Source organism: Rhea pennata, chromosome 1 (assembly GCF_028389875.1).
Source record: "Rhea pennata isolate bPtePen1 chromosome 1, bPtePen1.pri, whole genome shotgun sequence".
In the NCBI taxonomy this organism is placed as follows: domain Eukaryota; kingdom Metazoa; phylum Chordata; class Aves; order Rheiformes; family Rheidae; genus Rhea; species Rhea pennata.
The window spans coordinates 45186292-45204410 of record NC_084663.1 but is presented as its reverse complement, the minus strand read 5'-3'; the positions used below and the strand labels follow the sequence as shown (position 1 = coordinate 45204410).

Here is an 18119-nt window from a genome sequence, read left to right as displayed (position 1 = left end):
ATATCCCTGGAAAAATGTAAACAATTCAATTCTGCTCGAAGGATTTGTGTATATTTTTCATTACTTTCTTCCCAAAGTATGCCACTAACATATAATCCTATTGCTGTTTGCAAGGAATTAGACATTTGGGGGGCTTCTTTGTTTGTTTTCTAAAGAAAACTGCGAGACTTTTCACAGAGAAACTGCAATAGTTTCCCTAGCAGATCTTACATTTCATATACTCAGCAATCCAAAAAATATATTAAAAAATGCCACAAGAAAGTCAAGAATAGGGAGAAAAAAAAAAGAGAGAGAGATTTGGATTTAAACTGAGACACCTCTTCTTTCCCCCACTACACTCCTAGTGAATTAGAACTTTTGTGTCTCAAAGAACTTCTAAAAAGAAACCCGTAATACTAACTTCCTAATATTATTCTTAGGTGCAAAACACAAAGATATCCACTAGAAAAGCAAGGCCATTTAGGAAATATAAACTACTTACAGTTCAATCTAGAGGAAGGTAATCAGTACATATATGTATTTGTCAGTATCTGAAAAATCTTAACTGGAAATGGAGATAGTTAAAAAAAAAAAAAAAAGTAAAAATTGTCTTTCCAGAGATTGAAAGTAACAGGCATTGGGGATCTAACACTAACAGCTTAACATCCATTAGAAGCTAAAGATCTCCATTCATACAGCTTTTTTTTTAATTAAGCTTTGTAATTGACATTATGTGATAATATTTAATAATGTTTAATTCTTTCTAATTATGTTGTCACTTGTTGCTCCCATTGAATCCTGTTCTAATCTCCTAGCTCCTCCTCCTTTTCACATTCAGCTCCTTTTAGTAGAAATGGATCTTTCTGGAATTAATTCTGAACTATTCTTCTTAACTGAATGTCTATACTGTGGCCAAAGTCTTTTTTGCGAAAGACTAGATAGGGCATAAGCAAGGTCAGAGCAAAAGATTATAGCTAGGCGAGGCACAAAGATTAGAGGTATCAATAGAGCATAGGAAGGAAATGTGAAACTACTGGGGTGAACGATGAGAACAGATGTGGCAGAGAAAAACACAACATGGGCAGGAAAGAGAGGAGATGGTCAGAAAAATGGGAATAATGAAAAATGGTAAATATTTTAAAACATAATAGTTTTAGTAAAGCAAATAGAAATTCATTTTCATCTTCAAAATACGTGAAAATCCAGGAGGGACTGGCACTGTGCCATAACTAATATAGAACTAGTTTAGCTGGGGCTACAGGCTCATCTATATTTGAAATGTGGAGTAAATTTTGAAGAAATAAGAAAGTCCAAGTCTCCTGATCTCTTTTTTGTAGAAGTATGTCTTAGAAGGTACTTGACTAATTCTTTTCATATGCTCAAAGAGATAGTCCTTAAGAAGCGTAATTCAAAGCATAAGACACACAATTCGGGAAATGTAGGTTACACTCCTAGCTCTGCCACATGCTGCTAGCACAACTCCAGGCCAAACTCTGAACTTCTCTATATCACAGCTTTTATATCTGCAGAATGAAGACAGCATTTCAATAAACTCTTGAATATCACAGTCTAATCACAGAATGGTTGAGGTTGGAAGGGACCTCTGGAGATCATCTAGTCCAACCTCCCTGCTCAGCAGGGTCACCTACAGCACATTATACAGAGTTGCATCCAGGCGGGTCTTGAATATCTCCAGAGAAGGAGGCTCCACAACCTCTATGGGCAACCTGTGCCAGTGCTCCATCACTCTCACAGGGAAGAAATTCCCCCTCACGGTCAGGCGGAACTTCCTGTGCTTCAATTTCTGCCCATTGCCTCTTGTCCTGTCACACAGGACAAATGAAAAGACTTTTTCCCTGTCCCCTTGACACCCTCCCTTCAGGTACTTCTACACATTGATAAGATCCCCCCTCATTTTTTTCTTCCCCAGGTTGAAGAGGCCCAGCTCTCGCAGCCATTCCTCACAGGGCAGGTGCTCCAGCCCTCTGATCATCTTCGTAGCCCTACGCCAGTAGCTCCATGTCCCTTTCATCCTAGGGAGCCCAGAACTAGACACAGTACTCGAGGCCTCTGCAGGGCTGAGTAGAGGGGTAGGATCACTTCTCTCAACCTGCTGGCAACACTCTTCCTAATGCACCCCAGGGGACCACTGGTTTTCTAGGCCACAAGGGCACATTGCTGGCTCATGGTCAATCTGTCATCCACCAGCACTCCCAGGTCCTTCTCTGCAGAGCTGCTCTCCAGAAGGTCAGCCCCCAGCTTGTACTGGTGCCTAAGGTTATTTTTGCCTAGGTGCAGGACTCTGCCCTTGCCCTTGTTGAATCTCATGAGGTTCCTCTCTGTCCAGCTCTCCAGCCTGTCCAGGTCTCTCTGAATGGCAGCACAGCCCTCAGGTGTGTCAGCCACTCCTCCCAGCTTGGTATCATCAGCAAACTTGTTGAGGAGGCACTCTGCCCCCTTCATCCAGGTCATTGATGAAAAGTTGAACAGGATGGGACCCAGTACTGAGCCCTGGGGAACTCCACTAGGCACAGGTTTCCAACTAGATTCCATGCCATTGATGACAACACTAATTAATGTTACAAAAACATTTATAAAAGGAACCCTAATCCAATTAACATTAAGATACCTTAGGATGCCTGTAAAAGAATGTATTTTTGTATTAATATCAGCACTTGTGATCTAAACTACTTTTTCAGTCAAACAGAAGTCCTTACTACCTGTGACAGATGTCTCTTATAGTTTTATAACATATGACCCATTACATGCAATTATAACTGTTTTGTGCCAGTACAGAGGTAGGAGTATTTCAGTAATGAATAAAATGTTTCACAAATACCACTCTGTTCAGTTCCTTAATTAGAAGACACTACTGAAATACAATGATAAATAGAGCAATAAGCAATTTTAAGGCCAAGCTCTTGCCATTGCTTTACCTTAGCAACTTGAAAGGCTTGAGACTGACTCCCAGGAGCTGCCAGTTAACTCACCGTGAGAGCCAGAAGTTTTCCGTAAGTGAGATGTGCTGGGATGTGGTCGCTCTTGGATCTCAGTGACTCCACATACCAGTGCTCTGCTTCCTGCAGCCGGCTCATTCTCATGTAGGCTTCTCCTACAGGGTGAAACAAAAGTGAGTGAGAATACCCAAGATTTCTGTAGATTTATCATTTTATTTAAGACATGCAGACAGTTTCACATTATAATTTGCTACTTATTAAACGGGTAAAGATTTTGAACAGGGGGGAGTGCTTTGGATGCCTGCAATAAAAAAAAACATATATAAAATAAAAGTGCCTTACAGACACTTGAGTGAGGAGATTCTGAGTTATGGCCTTCTTAGGGATGAAAGAACATGGGTGAGATGAAAGCCTTGTTGGAATAGAATTGCAAGTGAGAGCTCCAGCTGCTAAATATCAATCAAAAGTCAAAAAGTAACAGAAATTTCATCGTATCTACTATAGGAAAGCTACTTCTTTTCCATTAGTCTACATTGCACAGCATGGAGTGTAAGGGAGAATGCAGAATGTGCTTATATTTAACCATAATACATCAAGAACCTAGTTTAAAAAAACTGGCAAAGGTTAAGAAAACAGTCTTGAAAATACATGGAAGGAAGAAGAAGACCTTAAAAAAAAATTCTAATCTAAGAACATAGCAAAGTTTGGTCACCTGCCACAATTAAATTAGAATATAGCACGGGGAATTTTGAATTTGCTAAATTTAGGAAGCCATGTACAAAATAACTAAAATTGGATTCTTTTCAAATTAAAATCCTTTACTGTGAGAGGCTGAGGCTGCCAACGTATGAGGACAACAGAAGAATGTGAAGTTAAAGGCATGTACTGTAGTACTGCTAGTACTTCAAATTGCTGAGAATGAACTAAATCTACTGAGAAAGACAGGATTTGTTTCTAAGAAATGATACAACCAAATTTTTTGAAGGTTGGAAATAAGCAGTAAGTGGTAAACTGAGTAACAGTGAAGAATGGCAGCTTTCAGATTTCAGATCTCTGCATGTACACAGCTCTTTTTCAAGGGCTGTAGAAAAACACATGCCCCTGCCCAAGCCAATGACATACTGAAAACACCTACAGCAGAGTAAAGATTTCAGCAGCTCACTAGCCAATTCTTTCTGAATAAACAGCTAATATTTTCCCCAAAGCATAAAGTCACAGTTTATTGAAAGCCACCACTGGAGGATCAAGGGAGGACTCTGGCTGGCTCAAGCAGAGGATGGCCAGGACATCTCCAAGTGAGTCACTGCCCCCAATTTTGCACCACATGGAAGTGAAAGGTGGTGAGGGCAAGAGAGAGGAGTACCTATATGCTCCACTCAAGCTTGGTGCCGACTATCACAATCCTGAAACTCACAGAAAAAGGTACAACCTGTATGCTCAAAAAAGCAAAGCAGACGGAACTCTGACCATGAGAAGTACTTCATCTTGTGTTATTTATTGGGCCTATGGAGGATTGTTTGGATAAAAGAAAATTGGACAAGGTCCAATGAGATTGTTCATTATCTTTGTCACCAGAAGATAGGGATCTCAGCCTAAAAGTGGCACATAATTTTGAGTTTCAGGAGGTAGGGCACACTCTATGTAAGATGACCAAGCCACTGCCCTCAGCTAAAATAAGAGTGTGATGTAGAGCAAAAAGTCATCCTGAGCCATGGCTAAAGGTAGCAATGTGATTTTTATGAGTAGCTCAAGTTTCTCCAAAAGGGAGTGCAAGTCTGTAAATCCAGAAGACAACTATTTCTGTTTCTGTAGTTCATGCATCATACTCATGCAATGGTCTTGGTTGTGTGATTATATACAAAGAAGTAGCAGCTGCTCCAGTTCCAGAAGCACGCAAGTCATTGCTCTCATCCGGGCCAAACTGAAATGGCAGTTCCAAGCAAGCAAACACACATACATACCATAATAATAATAATAATAAACCCTCATGAAACAAAGCCAGGATCAAACTCAGGTGTTTTACTGCCATTTATGGTAAAGCAACACCACACAAATAAATGGCATCACATTACACGTTATTAAGCACAAAACACCAAATTCCTGAAGTCAAGTCTTGAAAAGCCAGGATAAGCCAGAATTCAAGCTATATGCTCTCCTTACCTCCTCTGCCTGCATGTTTACTTTATGTCAGAATTTTAATTATTTGATTGCACACTATTTTTCCCGCAGGCCCTAGGCTCATTTAGCAAAAAGGAAATGAGGAAACCATATTGTCTTTTCTTTTTAGTGGAAAATTTCAGCCCAACCTGTTAGATAAAGACTGGCAAAGTTACAAGCAATTAACAGGATCCTTTAAAAAGAAATGTAAGCAGCCATAAAAGATGGAATTATTATCTCCTGGTATTATATGCCCAACAGACTGCCAAATTTTATAGAGATCCTAGATTCTCATCTATTTTTCATGATGTCTTCTGATAAAAAAAAAGAGATTAACATCTTCAAAGAGTACTGGCAAATGCAGTTTTTAATAAGTTTTAAGAGCTCAAGTACTTTGCAAGCTAACCTCCTAAAATTTTGAGAGTATTTCAGAGATGTATGGCTAGAAATGAAGCTAAAATATGTCAATCTAAATGTCAAACTGTGGACAAAGTTTCCCTGAAGACCTTACAGGAAATTCTCCACAGTTGATTTTTTTTTCTGAAGAGTCTGCTTTCTGCCTGTAACCCCTCTACAGTCAAGAACTGCTGTACTATAAGCAAATAGAATATGTGATGACAACTGAAGGAATGTCTGTTAGGGATATTACAATTTTCTTATTCTGAATGACTTAGAGGGACACCCCTATTAAATAATTAAATAAATAAATAAAGGTTGCAAACCGGCAGAGACTCTGCCACTGCCACGCTCAAAGACTAGAATAAAACCAAATGTAAATTGAAATGTTAAGTCAATGAAGTCATTTTATTTGTTAGACTAAAGCAATTTTAGTAAAAGCTATTCCAACTCTAGTAGTTTTCTCTATCAATTTATTGGAAAACCATGTACGCATTATGTATCGCTTATATATTCAAGATATATTTGTGTGTCTAAGAATAAAAAAGGGAGAATAATATCTGTCAGTTACAACTGCATATTTTTATAAATTAGCAACATGAATGATTTAGTCATTAGGAAGAAAACAAGAGTACCCATTGGAAGAAAATACACAAACCAGTGTTGCATGTGAGCAGCTCTCTGTATTTACTTTAACAATTTCTGATATCATAAAATCTTTTTAAACTCATGCTAAAAAATTAAGGGTCACAGAAAAAACTTATTAATGAAACTTTTCAGACCTATGAAGTTCAGGAGAGTTCTATTCTACTTTGCTGTTCAAGGTCACAATAGCAGAAAAGGAAACCTTAGGACATAAATTGACACCTCCTTCAGTGCCTTAAATCAATTCAACATGCAGCCATGCACCGCATGTTGTGTCTGCACAACAAATGGTGGCAAGAAGTTCAACAATCAATTGGAGTAAAAGGAGACATTCAAAAATGTTTCAGTTTTTTACAGGAGTTAATTCAGCTAATTTTTTCTGCTGTTTATATGCTCATTTTCTAACCTACCTTGCGACGAAGAACACATAATATTATATTATAATTCACATTTACTAACTTAGTATAATAAAACACATTAAGATGCAAGTGATTCACTGTTTAAAGGTGGGTGTACATAGTTCATTAGCATCTCTATTAATACCTTAAGAGAAGGGAATGCGTGTTACACCAGCCAGACCACTGCACAACTCTAGCAAAGGCCATCTCCTTGAGGGGAGCATGTTAGAGTTACTGACGAGAGATTACAATGGGACTGTAAATGTAATCCTGTTGTGCCTCTATAGATGCCATGTACACCTGCTTTCAGATTAAAAACGTAAGTCCTCCCGTGGTCCTCCTCCTGGGACTCCAAACGATATAGTGGAAAAAGACTGCTGTGAAATCATGTGCATAAATAGAAGATGTAGGGTAAATTTGCCTTGCATAATCCTTGTATATGCTTATCAGATGCACCCAAAACTTCAGGATGGCAAAAGCTTAACACCGGAAATCTCAGAATAGAGTTTGGCATTGACAAGAGCAGAACTCAGACTGGAAGATGGAGATACACCTTAAAAAGGAAAAGCTCCATTGCATAAATTCAGTCAAGATCTGTATTTCACTCTTCCATGATTTCTTTGAATTGAGGGGGAGGTCTGCACTACCATGTGCTCGCAATATGAGTCTTTCATAGTGCAACCTTGCAGGTTCTTTGTGCAAATCAAGGCTGCAGCTGCCCTCACCATCAACACACCTTCCTAGATAAGAAATTTATTTTTCTCCCTTAGGTACTAATGTGTGCATGAACATAATAAAATTAGAAACTTAGTCTGATGTGTACTACACTGATGTTTAAGATATACTGTAAGACATTAAAAGTGTTGTTAATAAACATGCACCGCATACATAGCACCTCTGAAACAACCGAAGCATATGATCTTAATGAGCATCAAGCTCTACACACAGACAAAGCATCATCTACTGTTCTCCCCCTTCACCCCTTCCACAGAATAATCTCCTTGAACGTTTTAAGGAATGCATTGACTGTATTTTAAAGGGGGTTTTGAGGGATGGGAGTCAATCCACATTTACTTTGGTTGAGCAGATTCTTACAGGCCTCAGTTAGCCAAAGCAAAGCCTCTGATATGATTTAATGAGAATGGAAATCTACTGGGGAAGAAGAAGAGCTAAAGTGGAAAAAGGATATAAATGAAGCGCAAAATAAAATCAGTTTCAGCACAGAACAGAGCAGATTTAGCACAGTTGTTTCCTGTTACACAAAGACTTCTAGTGAAAGAAGTAAATTGACACAGATGGAGGCATTGAGCTCACCTGAGATAGACAATTTCATTTGCAGCTTCTGACGGATGTGCAACCAGCAGTAAATCACAATGGAACAGACAAAATGACTAGGAATTCATAACTGAACAAGTAAATGGTTGTACTCTTTTCTTGCCTTTTATTTTATTTATAAATATTGCAAAGATTTTTTTTCTTTGTCAGTAAAGCATTGACACTATGCCAGTATAAGTTTCTTTAAAACACTCTTAATAGAAGCACTTTCCATTAGGATTATGCCTAACTGGCATCTCTGTAGCCCGCTTTCAATATTCTACTATATTTTTAGTTTGCAAATCTTACAGCTGCACTTACTTTTATACAAAAATCCCCAAACATTTAAAGTAAGAATGCATTTCAGGTTTACACTCCTCCTGGCCTTTTCAGAATACTATCTAACAAAATTCAATCATTTTATAAGAAAGTACAAATCAGTGTGTAAAGGCACAAGCACAAGAAAACCTGAGAATCTGGAAAAAAAGTTGGTCCCAGACACTGCATCCCCAGCCCGCTCTGCAATGCTCTGCTGTAACCTTTGTACTCAGATTGAAGATTTAGATTCCCCTAAACAAAACAAAGTGAAAAAACAGGAGACATTTCAATCAGCCCAGAGATTCATACACAGCTTTGTACAGCAGATATAGATACCACAGTCTACAAAGTCTCAAGAGCAGGAGGGATTAAGGTAGCAGGATGGAGGGCGGGGGTGGGCAAGAAGGAAGCACAGCTGTTTACTCCCATCACTATCAGAGTGGACTCTGTAATTTCTCTCCTTAGATCATGCGATGAAAGATGCATATGGATCAAAAAAAAAAAAATTCTTATTTTCAACACGTGTAATTTTAGAAGAAAAAAAATGGTTGTAACGTTCACTTACTAAGCAATTACCAGTAAAGCTTCATGAGACGTGTAGTGAGTCTGAACACTGATGACTGGAGCTCTGACAAGTACAGGTACCACACTTTGAGTAAATTATGATGTGGGATATGTATTTCACAGCTTTATCATCTCTAGCTCTTAAAAAGTAAGTCTTGCACAGCATGAACTGTAAAACTACACCAACAAAAGTGTTTCTTGGAGTCCTAAACAATATTTAAAAGTAATTCAATAAAAAATCATTTAATGGGAGCAAGGAGTAAATGGAATAGGAGCTTTAACAATATTAACAGGTTTGTGCCAACAGCCACATCCACCCCAAAGGATAATCAAATAAAGCAATAGTTATGTTATAATCATCAACACAGAAACTCTCTCTCTGCATGCTAAGCCTTTGTACTTACGATGCAAACCTCTGCCCCAGATGTAAAATTTGGCTCTTCTTTCCTGCTCTGTAGCAGCTCTGTAGAAGCTCTGCTTTCACTAGTGTACGATTTGTTTTCTGTCCGTGTGCAATGTAGTGGATTTGCAAGGAGAAATCCAAACTCGAAACCACGTATCATTAACTGTATTCAGTCCTACAATGTTACTTCTTTTGTAACTTGCATCTCTCATCAAAACTGCTTGCAAGACTTTGCAATAAATGTGCTTGAAAATAGACATTCAGGTGGTTGTTGGCAAGGGCAGATGGAGCGTGATCAAGGCATTTGTCTTTAGCTATATGACAATATTTTGCCAATCAAATCCCTGAACAATTTCACACTAACATCTTTCTGGTTACTTTACGATATTAAAATAAAGCTCCCATGCTCTACCTCACACCACTTAACTGGCAGGACTATGAATTACTGTAGCAGGTGGGCCAGTGTGGTTTTAAAAGCAATGTAATACAATCAACTGTACAATATCACATTTCAAGGAACGCAAAAGACATCTAGACCAGAGGTTGATCCTTAAGCAATCCTAATATTGGCATTAAAGTGTTCAAGATCCCACAGGGACCATTTTATCTTTTGACCCCAGGTTTTAATTGAAACTTTAAACAAAATATATTACCTATTTAATGCAGCTGAGCTGGACTCTGGCCTTTGTAGTCCATGTTGTAATGCCAAGCAAATTAATCTGTGTAACCTTAGTACTTTTTAATTTACATCAAAGAAAAATGACATAGAGAAAACAAATACCAAGCCAACCTGATACAGCCTGTTGAATAATTATTTTGATTCTAGTTTTAGAGTTTCAATTTTTAGCGTTTTTCTGTTTTCCTTTTCAGAAAAAAATAGAAAGAAAAGAAAAGGTTTTACTTCTTGGAACCAAGCCAGAGAAACATATGGTTTCCCTAGCTGAGTTGCTGCACACCTGGCAAAATAAATCACTGCGACAGGAGACAAAAATCTACCCTGCAACCTTTCATATGCACATCTGATGCTGGTCTCCTGGTCCTGCCTTTTGTATCATGAAGGGAGGGGGGAAAGAAAGGGAAAAAAAAAAATGCAAAGTCAAAGGGATGGCTTGAATCTGGAGGACCAATACTCCTTTTCAGTTTAAGGGACAAGTTACTTCTTGGCGTTTTCAAGGCTGAGCGTCAGCTGGGCAGGCTGGCACGCCGGAGGAACGAGCCCCAAGATTTGCCAGGGGAAAAAGCCAAGAGAAGCAAGGGCAGGAAAGGCACTGCAACGCAAACAGGGAAAACAGGTGCTGCGAGGGCTTAACACCGCTGGAGTGCTAATGCTACCGCGCTTGGAGTGCCGCAGCTCATATCCTAATCCAGTGCGAACAGCGAGCCTCCTGCTTATTCTCTTCCGAGTATGTTATGCATGGCCTATGGGGGAGAGAAAGCCCCCAGAAAATCTTCAATGAAATGACAGAATAGTTATTAGAAATTGAGGCAACTTTGTTTTCTGAAGTCACAGGCTTAACTCTAACATGGAACCAAGCAGAGCATTTGCCAGCACTTCAGAATATCTCCATCACCATAACAGCTGCAGCACATAATCCTCCAACTATTCTTGGATTTCACGATAAACCATGAAGATTTTCATCCACATGTAGAGAGAGAGGGAAGAATTCTTCCTTCCCGAACATACTGGGAGCACTTCCCAAGTTCTCCCCTCTTCATCCCCAAGAAACATGCTGAAATCAAGTGTGCGGTGAGTGGGCCCGGCTCACCGTCGGGTTCAGGCAGTACCTCATACGGGGGACAGGACAGGCTCGGTTTCAGTTCTGCCAGCCTCTCATTTAAAGGCAAGAAGCAGGCAGACAAGTTTATGTAATGTTGTACATCAAAGGAAGTTATAGTGATCTTGTTTACGATTTTATCTCGGACATCAAAACAGAAATAAATAATCTAGCTGGCCTTCTGGTGCCCAGGGCCGCAGCACGGATGCAGAGTGGACGCACTCGCCGTAACGGACGTGTTTGCCTTGCTCTGCTGTCACGCTCGATGCAAAGAGATGACTGAAGAGGTGTTTAGGATTTAGCTCACTCAGCTTTAGCTAGCAAGTCTAAACTGATCATCTCAGCTCCTTTTACGGGACAAGAACCCTTGCTAAGGCTTATTCATACAACCCAATAGAGGTGTCTAAGACAGGTGTGCTGTATTACTCCCTGGAGGTATCTTTTCCTTTCCATGCCATGAAGCGAGTGTAGCTACGCAGCTACACTGACTTGTCACCTAACCTTTAGGCCTTTACATTTAGGAAAGATGAAACTAATCCGCTGTGTGCAACTGCAGTCACGGAGCTCATGTAGACACATCCAGGACAGTCGTAAAGAAACTCAGCTGCACTGAGTGAATCCGAGTCTTTCCCTGACTCCTCACCCAGCCTCTTGGATCGCCTTTGCTGTATCACCACCAAGCAGCATCACAGTGACAGGTCTGAAGCAGTTCTGTTTCCTCTGCGCAGACGGCAATCACAGCAGCAACCAAAATACAAATATATACTGCAAAGTTGTACTTTACAGAGCTCTCTAACAGCCTGTTCCTTTTTGTAACAGCCTGGAAGGGGCTGAGGAGAACTCAGTTGACCCTAACTTGTTATGCCGCTAGGATGTAAGTGAAGTGTCAGCGCTGTCTAAAGGAAATTGGACCCAGAGTATGAGCTAAGCAGAGGAAGAAAAAAATACAGCAGCAGCCAAGCCTGGTCAAAGGACTGAGCGGGTCTTTGTGCTCCCTATTGCTATGTGTGTTAATAAATGCAAATCCCAGGAACGGAGTGAGCTTGGACTTCATGGATGGTGCTTATAAAGGAAGCTGAGAAAGGCCTCCTGAACCTAAAAAAAAAGTAACTCATGGAAAAGAAAAGTAAAGAACTGATAGGTCTTAATGATCTGTTCCTGGAAGAAGAAGGACGAAGGTGGCATAGGCCTGTTTTGTAATAAAACCACCATTGGGCTAGAAACAACATTGATTTCCATTTTGCAATCTCTGTACTTGTAAGAAGCACTTTTCTCAGGGTTATGAAAAATGTTCCTGCCCACTACAGAGGCCAAACTTCTGAGGGTTTACTGGAACACTGCAGTACATCAAAAGTCACTACAGGACATCAATAATAAGCAGAAGGCTAATTATACAGAGCAATGACTGTCAATAACCCCATTAAATTTGTCAGCAAATATTGATAAATAAAATAAACAAAGCAACAGTTCAGCTAAGACTGTTTATGAACAAATGTACGTGCAACAACCAACTTGTGTGTTCTAGGAATTTTAGCCATTAGCTTTAATCTGATAAAGCTCAGCATTTCAGAAGTAACTCTCCATTGAACTATATGTGCTGTTGAAAAACTGTTTAGAATATTACTGCCATTAGATACTTTATCGCTGTGACAATAGACATATTTCATTTAGGTTTACAGAGATTTTCAAACATGTAGCACCAGTTAAAACTACAAATTGTGGATTTTTTCATGGCAAAGTACTTACAGGAGCTAATAAAAGCTCTATTTCCTAAACAAGCAAGCAGAAAAGTGAATGGACTCTCCTTACTACAGTCGTATCAACCACTGCAGGCTCTTGTAATATTTTGTGCGTTAGAAGAAAAATTTTCACATGCTTCCTCTTGATCCTAATTGTTTCTATATCTATTTTTTATTATCCTAATCAAAATATTTCAAAGGCATCTTAAAACCCCTGGTATCCTAGATAGGAGCTCACAGAATCTCCTTGGTCAGAGACTTAGGTCAGTTGGCAGAAACATATGCCCCTTCAGGCACAATTCTACTTAAAAACATCTCTGGAACTGTCATCTTGTTTAACAGATCTGAATAACACGACTAATAATTCATATCATTTTTTCCCTGTTGCCTGCTTAATGTCTTCTGTATAAAGATACAATGAAGACTATGAGGACCTTAATTTAGGATTTTAAAAAATTAAAGCGTTCATAGCTAAATTAACGGTTCTTGCAGTACTCAAGGGATTGTGTCAAAATGTTGAAGAGCAGATTGGCTGGTCCTGGAAGGACTATCTCACCGTAGACCTCTCCCTAACAGTGTATCACCTGAGAAATCACACTGGAAAAACAAATACAACTACCTCTGTGTGCCTGTTTGGACATCTTATCTGTTTACAAGGTTGTAAGCAAACTGGATTACTAAATGGGAGAATAAATAAAACCTGCATGAGTTGCATACAAGATACTGGATGAGAGACTCCAAAGTCAGCAAACCCCACTCACCGGCGCAATCTAAAAATGCTGTATGGACACTCTTAAAAATAACCCGTTTATTGTGTCTTATCCAGCACTCCAATTGCTGATACTTAAATTCTACACTTAATTTGGCTAATATCTTTGGAGGCAATTATTTCTGGTTTTATTAGCTAATTCATTTGAGTCCCAGTTGCCTGGCTAAGCTCTTTTGTTTCACCCTGTCCAACTCCTCAAGCATCATTCTGAAACACTAATATTTTACTTACCCATCATGTTGTATAAGCTTTGTGGTGCAAACTGCCTTGGCATTTTCTGTATTGCTTCTTTGTAAACCATGAGGGCGTCCTGAAAAGAGACAGGCAGGTGGGACAAACCCTTATCAAAGCAGGAATTTCGAAAGCAATCTTTCACACAGAAATTAAATACAAACTATCCTCCCCAAATGAAGAGAGAGAAAATATCTACATCATAAGTCTCACAGGAAGCTCACAATTCCCACTCACAGAAGTCTTACCAAATTAAGTGAAGCTCATTGACAAGACCAAATTAGTTCGAATAATGCAACTCTTTTTCCAGGTAGAAACTAAATGAACCTTTTTTTAAACCCGCAACGATTCTTGAGTCTATAAATATATATTAGCATAGATTAATATCAAGCTGTGGACAAAGGGTTTTCAGATGACTAAGCTAAAGTAAATGATCTAGAAATAAAGAGTTATTGCCTACCACCAAGTAACAACAAAACATAATCCTCACAACCGGTATTTTGCTCCGTAGAACGGCTGAGTTGGACTATAGTCAGGAATGACAAAATTGGGTTCCCTTTGTGAGTATGCTGTGTTTTTAATTACTTGATTCGTTCAGCACTTAGGGGGCTTACTGGCCGGTCTGTTAGCGCCGCATCATTTTCCCCATCATCCCACCAAACAGCTGCAGCTCGTGAAGGCTGAAATACATTTTAAAAATCTCAGTGTATGATGAAATCAGGCCTGGGTCAGACCGCAACGACCATCGGGCAGAAACCTGACGTTTTCGGTTCTTGCAACGGCCTGCGCCCCGGCCCCGCAGCGACGCGCGCCAGCTCCGTGCTCCGCCGGCCACTGCTGCTGCCTTATCCGTACGGACCTATTAACCGCCCGCGCCTGCGTTTTAACCGATTTCCACCCGCCACCCGACGGAGCCGAGCGGCCGGCGGCCGGCAGCGAAGCCACAGAGCTCGCGCGTGCCTAATCTCAAACAGCCGAGTTTAACTGCTGCGGTCAAGAAGAGCTATATAAATCAAAACCACGTGTAACTTCTGTTCTGCAGCACGCCTGGCAATGAGAAAAAGAGAATGACTTTCTTCCAAATACCTAAAGAGGTCAAAATCACAAGCAAGTGTCCACCTGTAATCGTTTCAGCAGGGAGAACTGGGGGGGAATCACAACAGTCTCATTCCCACATATAAATGGGAGAGGCTGGTTGCAGCGTGCAATTACATTATAAAATATCTGGCCCAGTTTAGTGCTTGGGTTGAGCTATCACATGCAGCATTATCTGAAAACAGCACATACTGGAATTTTTTTAATCACTGAGGTTTTGAATTGTTCCAGCGAGGTCTCATTTTTGGAGACTCAATAGCAACCATAACTGCATTTTTTCAGCTAAAGAGGGACTACTCCATTTTTAGCTAAAAAGCCCAAACACTTTAGGTAGGCTGGCCTGCAGCAAGTTATATCCTCTGCATACCAGTCATGGTACCAGTCATTCTTTTTGGCCATACCAAAGCCAAAAAGAATGAATTACCACACATGCTAGTGCTGACTCTGACGCTAGTACATCACACTGCAAGGTAGTTTACTTCTTTACACCTCTTTTTCTTCTCTACCAAGTGTAGAGAATACTCATCATGATTTGGTGAAATTTAACGATTTTATACACACAATGTATTTTTAAAGTTTTGATGAAAGCAGTAGGTATTATTTGTATAAGGAGGTTTCATCAGGATATGAGGATTGATGATAGCATAGACATATCTGGAGTCTCACCTCATAGTGTCCTTGTTCGTGAAAAAGTTTTCCTAAATTATAAAGACAGCTCGTAACAGAGCTTTTATGAGCATGAGGATCTTTCAAATTTTCATCAGGGATCTCTGAGCACTTCAGGAATGTCCTCCTGGCTTCTTCTGTCTTCCCTTGGTTCATCAGGATGATACCAGTATTTAAATAGGCAGCTGCAAAGAGAGGAAAAAATTTTAATGGGGTTTCATTGTGTTTTATCTGATATTCTATTTACTTCAAAGTAATCTAATTTGGCTTTTCTGTGCAACAGGCAAGGTGTAAAATTTAGTAGAGAGAAGAAAGTCTCTCTTCAGAGAGAAAAAGGGTACGGACCATGTACCACAAAAATCACAGACTGGCTCTCAGAAAGAGGAAACAGGGGCCTATAAATATGGGCAGCCACATCCCCGAGTCACCACCCCAGAGCAGAAACAGTTCAGGTTCTTCCAAAGCTGCCAGGTATTCAAGTACTATCCGCCTCCTTCAATCCACCGCCCCCACTGCCAAAGCAAATGCACTGTTAATAAACACTTGCTTTCACTGAAGACTAAACAATTTCTCCTTTTGCTTTCCAAATGAAAAATGATGAAATAGTGTTTTAAAATACAGATTCCTTAAAAAATAGTCTATGCAATGCAAATTGCATAGCTGAAATACTTACAAGCTAATGTAGGTCTGCTACCAATTGCCAGTTTATAGTAATGTAATGCTTCTGAAAATCTGCTGTTTTCCTGAAGTAGTAATCCTCTGTATAAGCACACACACACACACAAAAAAAAAAAAAAAAAAAAAAAAAAAAAAAAAGAGAGAGAGAGAGAGAGAAAGAGAAGGAAGTTACTGTAACGGAGAACTTCAGAATGTACTTGATGTCCTATCACTTCAAATAAAACAAGAATAAAAACAAAACTAAGGCAACAAAGAAAAATACGCTGACTGGTATCAGAAAAGTAATTATTTCATCTGACAACTGGCTTAATTCAAAGATGTCAGATGCATCCATATGGCTTTTACAAGGCAGATTTTAAAATACAGCAGCGCATCATTTACTCATTTGAGAAAATGGTAGACTGCAAGGCTATTCTTTTAAAAGCAGTTAGAGTATGCTGGACCTATTTGTAGCTAGCTGTCAATCACGTTTAGCCCTTTTTCTATTCTTGAATTGAAAGAAACAGATCTTTGAACAGAAAAGTTGACTTCACATGTATTACTTTAACCAATCCTTGCTGAGCAATTGCTCTAGATTATTCACTGTTTGACTAAGCACCTAGATCAGTCTTTTTTTTTTTTTTTTTTTTTTTTTTTTTCTTTTGCTTCTGCTAGGAATAAGTTTAAATTACAGAAAAGCTATCAAAAAAGACATTCTTCCAGAATTCTTCCAGTTCTCAGTTAGTTTCATAGTTCATGAGCTTTTAGGACAAGCACCTTTGTGAAATACAAATTTAAATAGCCATCAGTTAATATCTGTAAGAAACTAGTGGTCTGGACATCATTAACATGAATTCACAGCTCTATACTTAAATGAATGCTCAAAGCATTACAGTGTTCCCCAAAGCTTTAGGAACATGAAATGAGTATATGCAAATGCCATAAAATCAGAAAGATTAAAAAATCTCTAATAATTAGTCACTGTAAATTTCTGTTTCACACCTCATTATGTAGATGTCTCTCTTCGTATACCTCTTCAGAAACTACTCAGAAAAAAATGAATGTAACCCTCTTCTATAAAAGAAATAGCTACCATATCTACTTGTAACTTCCGCAAACTACAGCAATTTTCTCTTCTTCCTCTATGCTTTTATCTGATGATAGCTTTTCAACCCGCACAGAGGTTAGACTTCTTCCATCATTAGTCTCTAATCAGAGAAGATTTTTCCCCTCTGCTTATGTGATTTGGTCAATCCAAAATTCACGGAAATTTTTTTGAATGAAGCCAGCAGATTTTAGGAGAAGAATGGAATAGGAAGTATAGCTGAAGAAAAGAAAAACACTTCCCATTTCTTTTGTTTTCTGCTGTTGGGTTAGAATTTAACAGAAGGGAGAAATACACCCTGTTTTCTTTATATCTGTATGGCCTCTCCATCAGCATCACATAGCTTCATTTTTGATCCAGCACCTCTGAACTAACCTAGGATTAAGTAGCAAGTCATTTATAAAATTAATAGAACTTGCATTCAGGTAGTACTTGTAGCAATTTGAGCAAAGATCACATCCGTGATACTTTTCAGCATGAGACCAAGCTTTTGTTCCGTTTTAACTACAAGTATTGCACTAAGTGTCTTGCAGTTGTTAAGATGTACGCATTTTCAGGATCATAATAACATAGAACTTGAATTTTGTTTACTCAAAAGTTTTAGACAGCAGTTATTCAAAGGAAAATTACTTTTATGATATCTTGATCCACTTTTCTATTGATGGCAATGGAACTAGCACAAAAATGAGTGGGTTGCATGGTCTAACATTTAAGTTACTTCTTTTTTTAAACACTCCTATACAATTTGGGAATAAATATTTTCATATATTGAGAGAAGTAATATGCTAATTGCTCAACTTGAGCAAAATAAATTACTTTGGTAAATGTGTGACATTTAGGCTTTTTTGGATTAAAAATGCATTTATCTATTTTTATTACTAAATTCATCATCTCTTTCGACTACATGCTCTGGTACTGGCACTCTTAATTAACTGATACTTTAAGGGTTTG

General features: G+C 39.0%; 1 protein-coding gene across 1 annotated transcript in view; it reads right to left on the bottom strand.

The window, feature by feature from the left end:
• Positions 1–18119, bottom strand: part of TMTC2 (transmembrane O-mannosyltransferase targeting cadherins 2) — a 251582-nt gene that overhangs the window by 60111 nt on the left and 173352 nt on the right. The window contains exons 5-8 of the mRNA XM_062584900.1: positions 16080–16165; positions 15407–15591; positions 13646–13724; positions 2970–3091 (exon numbers count right to left, since the gene is read on the bottom strand). Coding sequence (XP_062440884.1) covers positions 2970–3091; positions 13646–13724; positions 15407–15591; positions 16080–16165 — 472 coding nt within the window. The remainder of the gene's footprint in view (positions 1–2969; positions 3092–13645; positions 13725–15406; positions 15592–16079; positions 16166–18119) is intronic.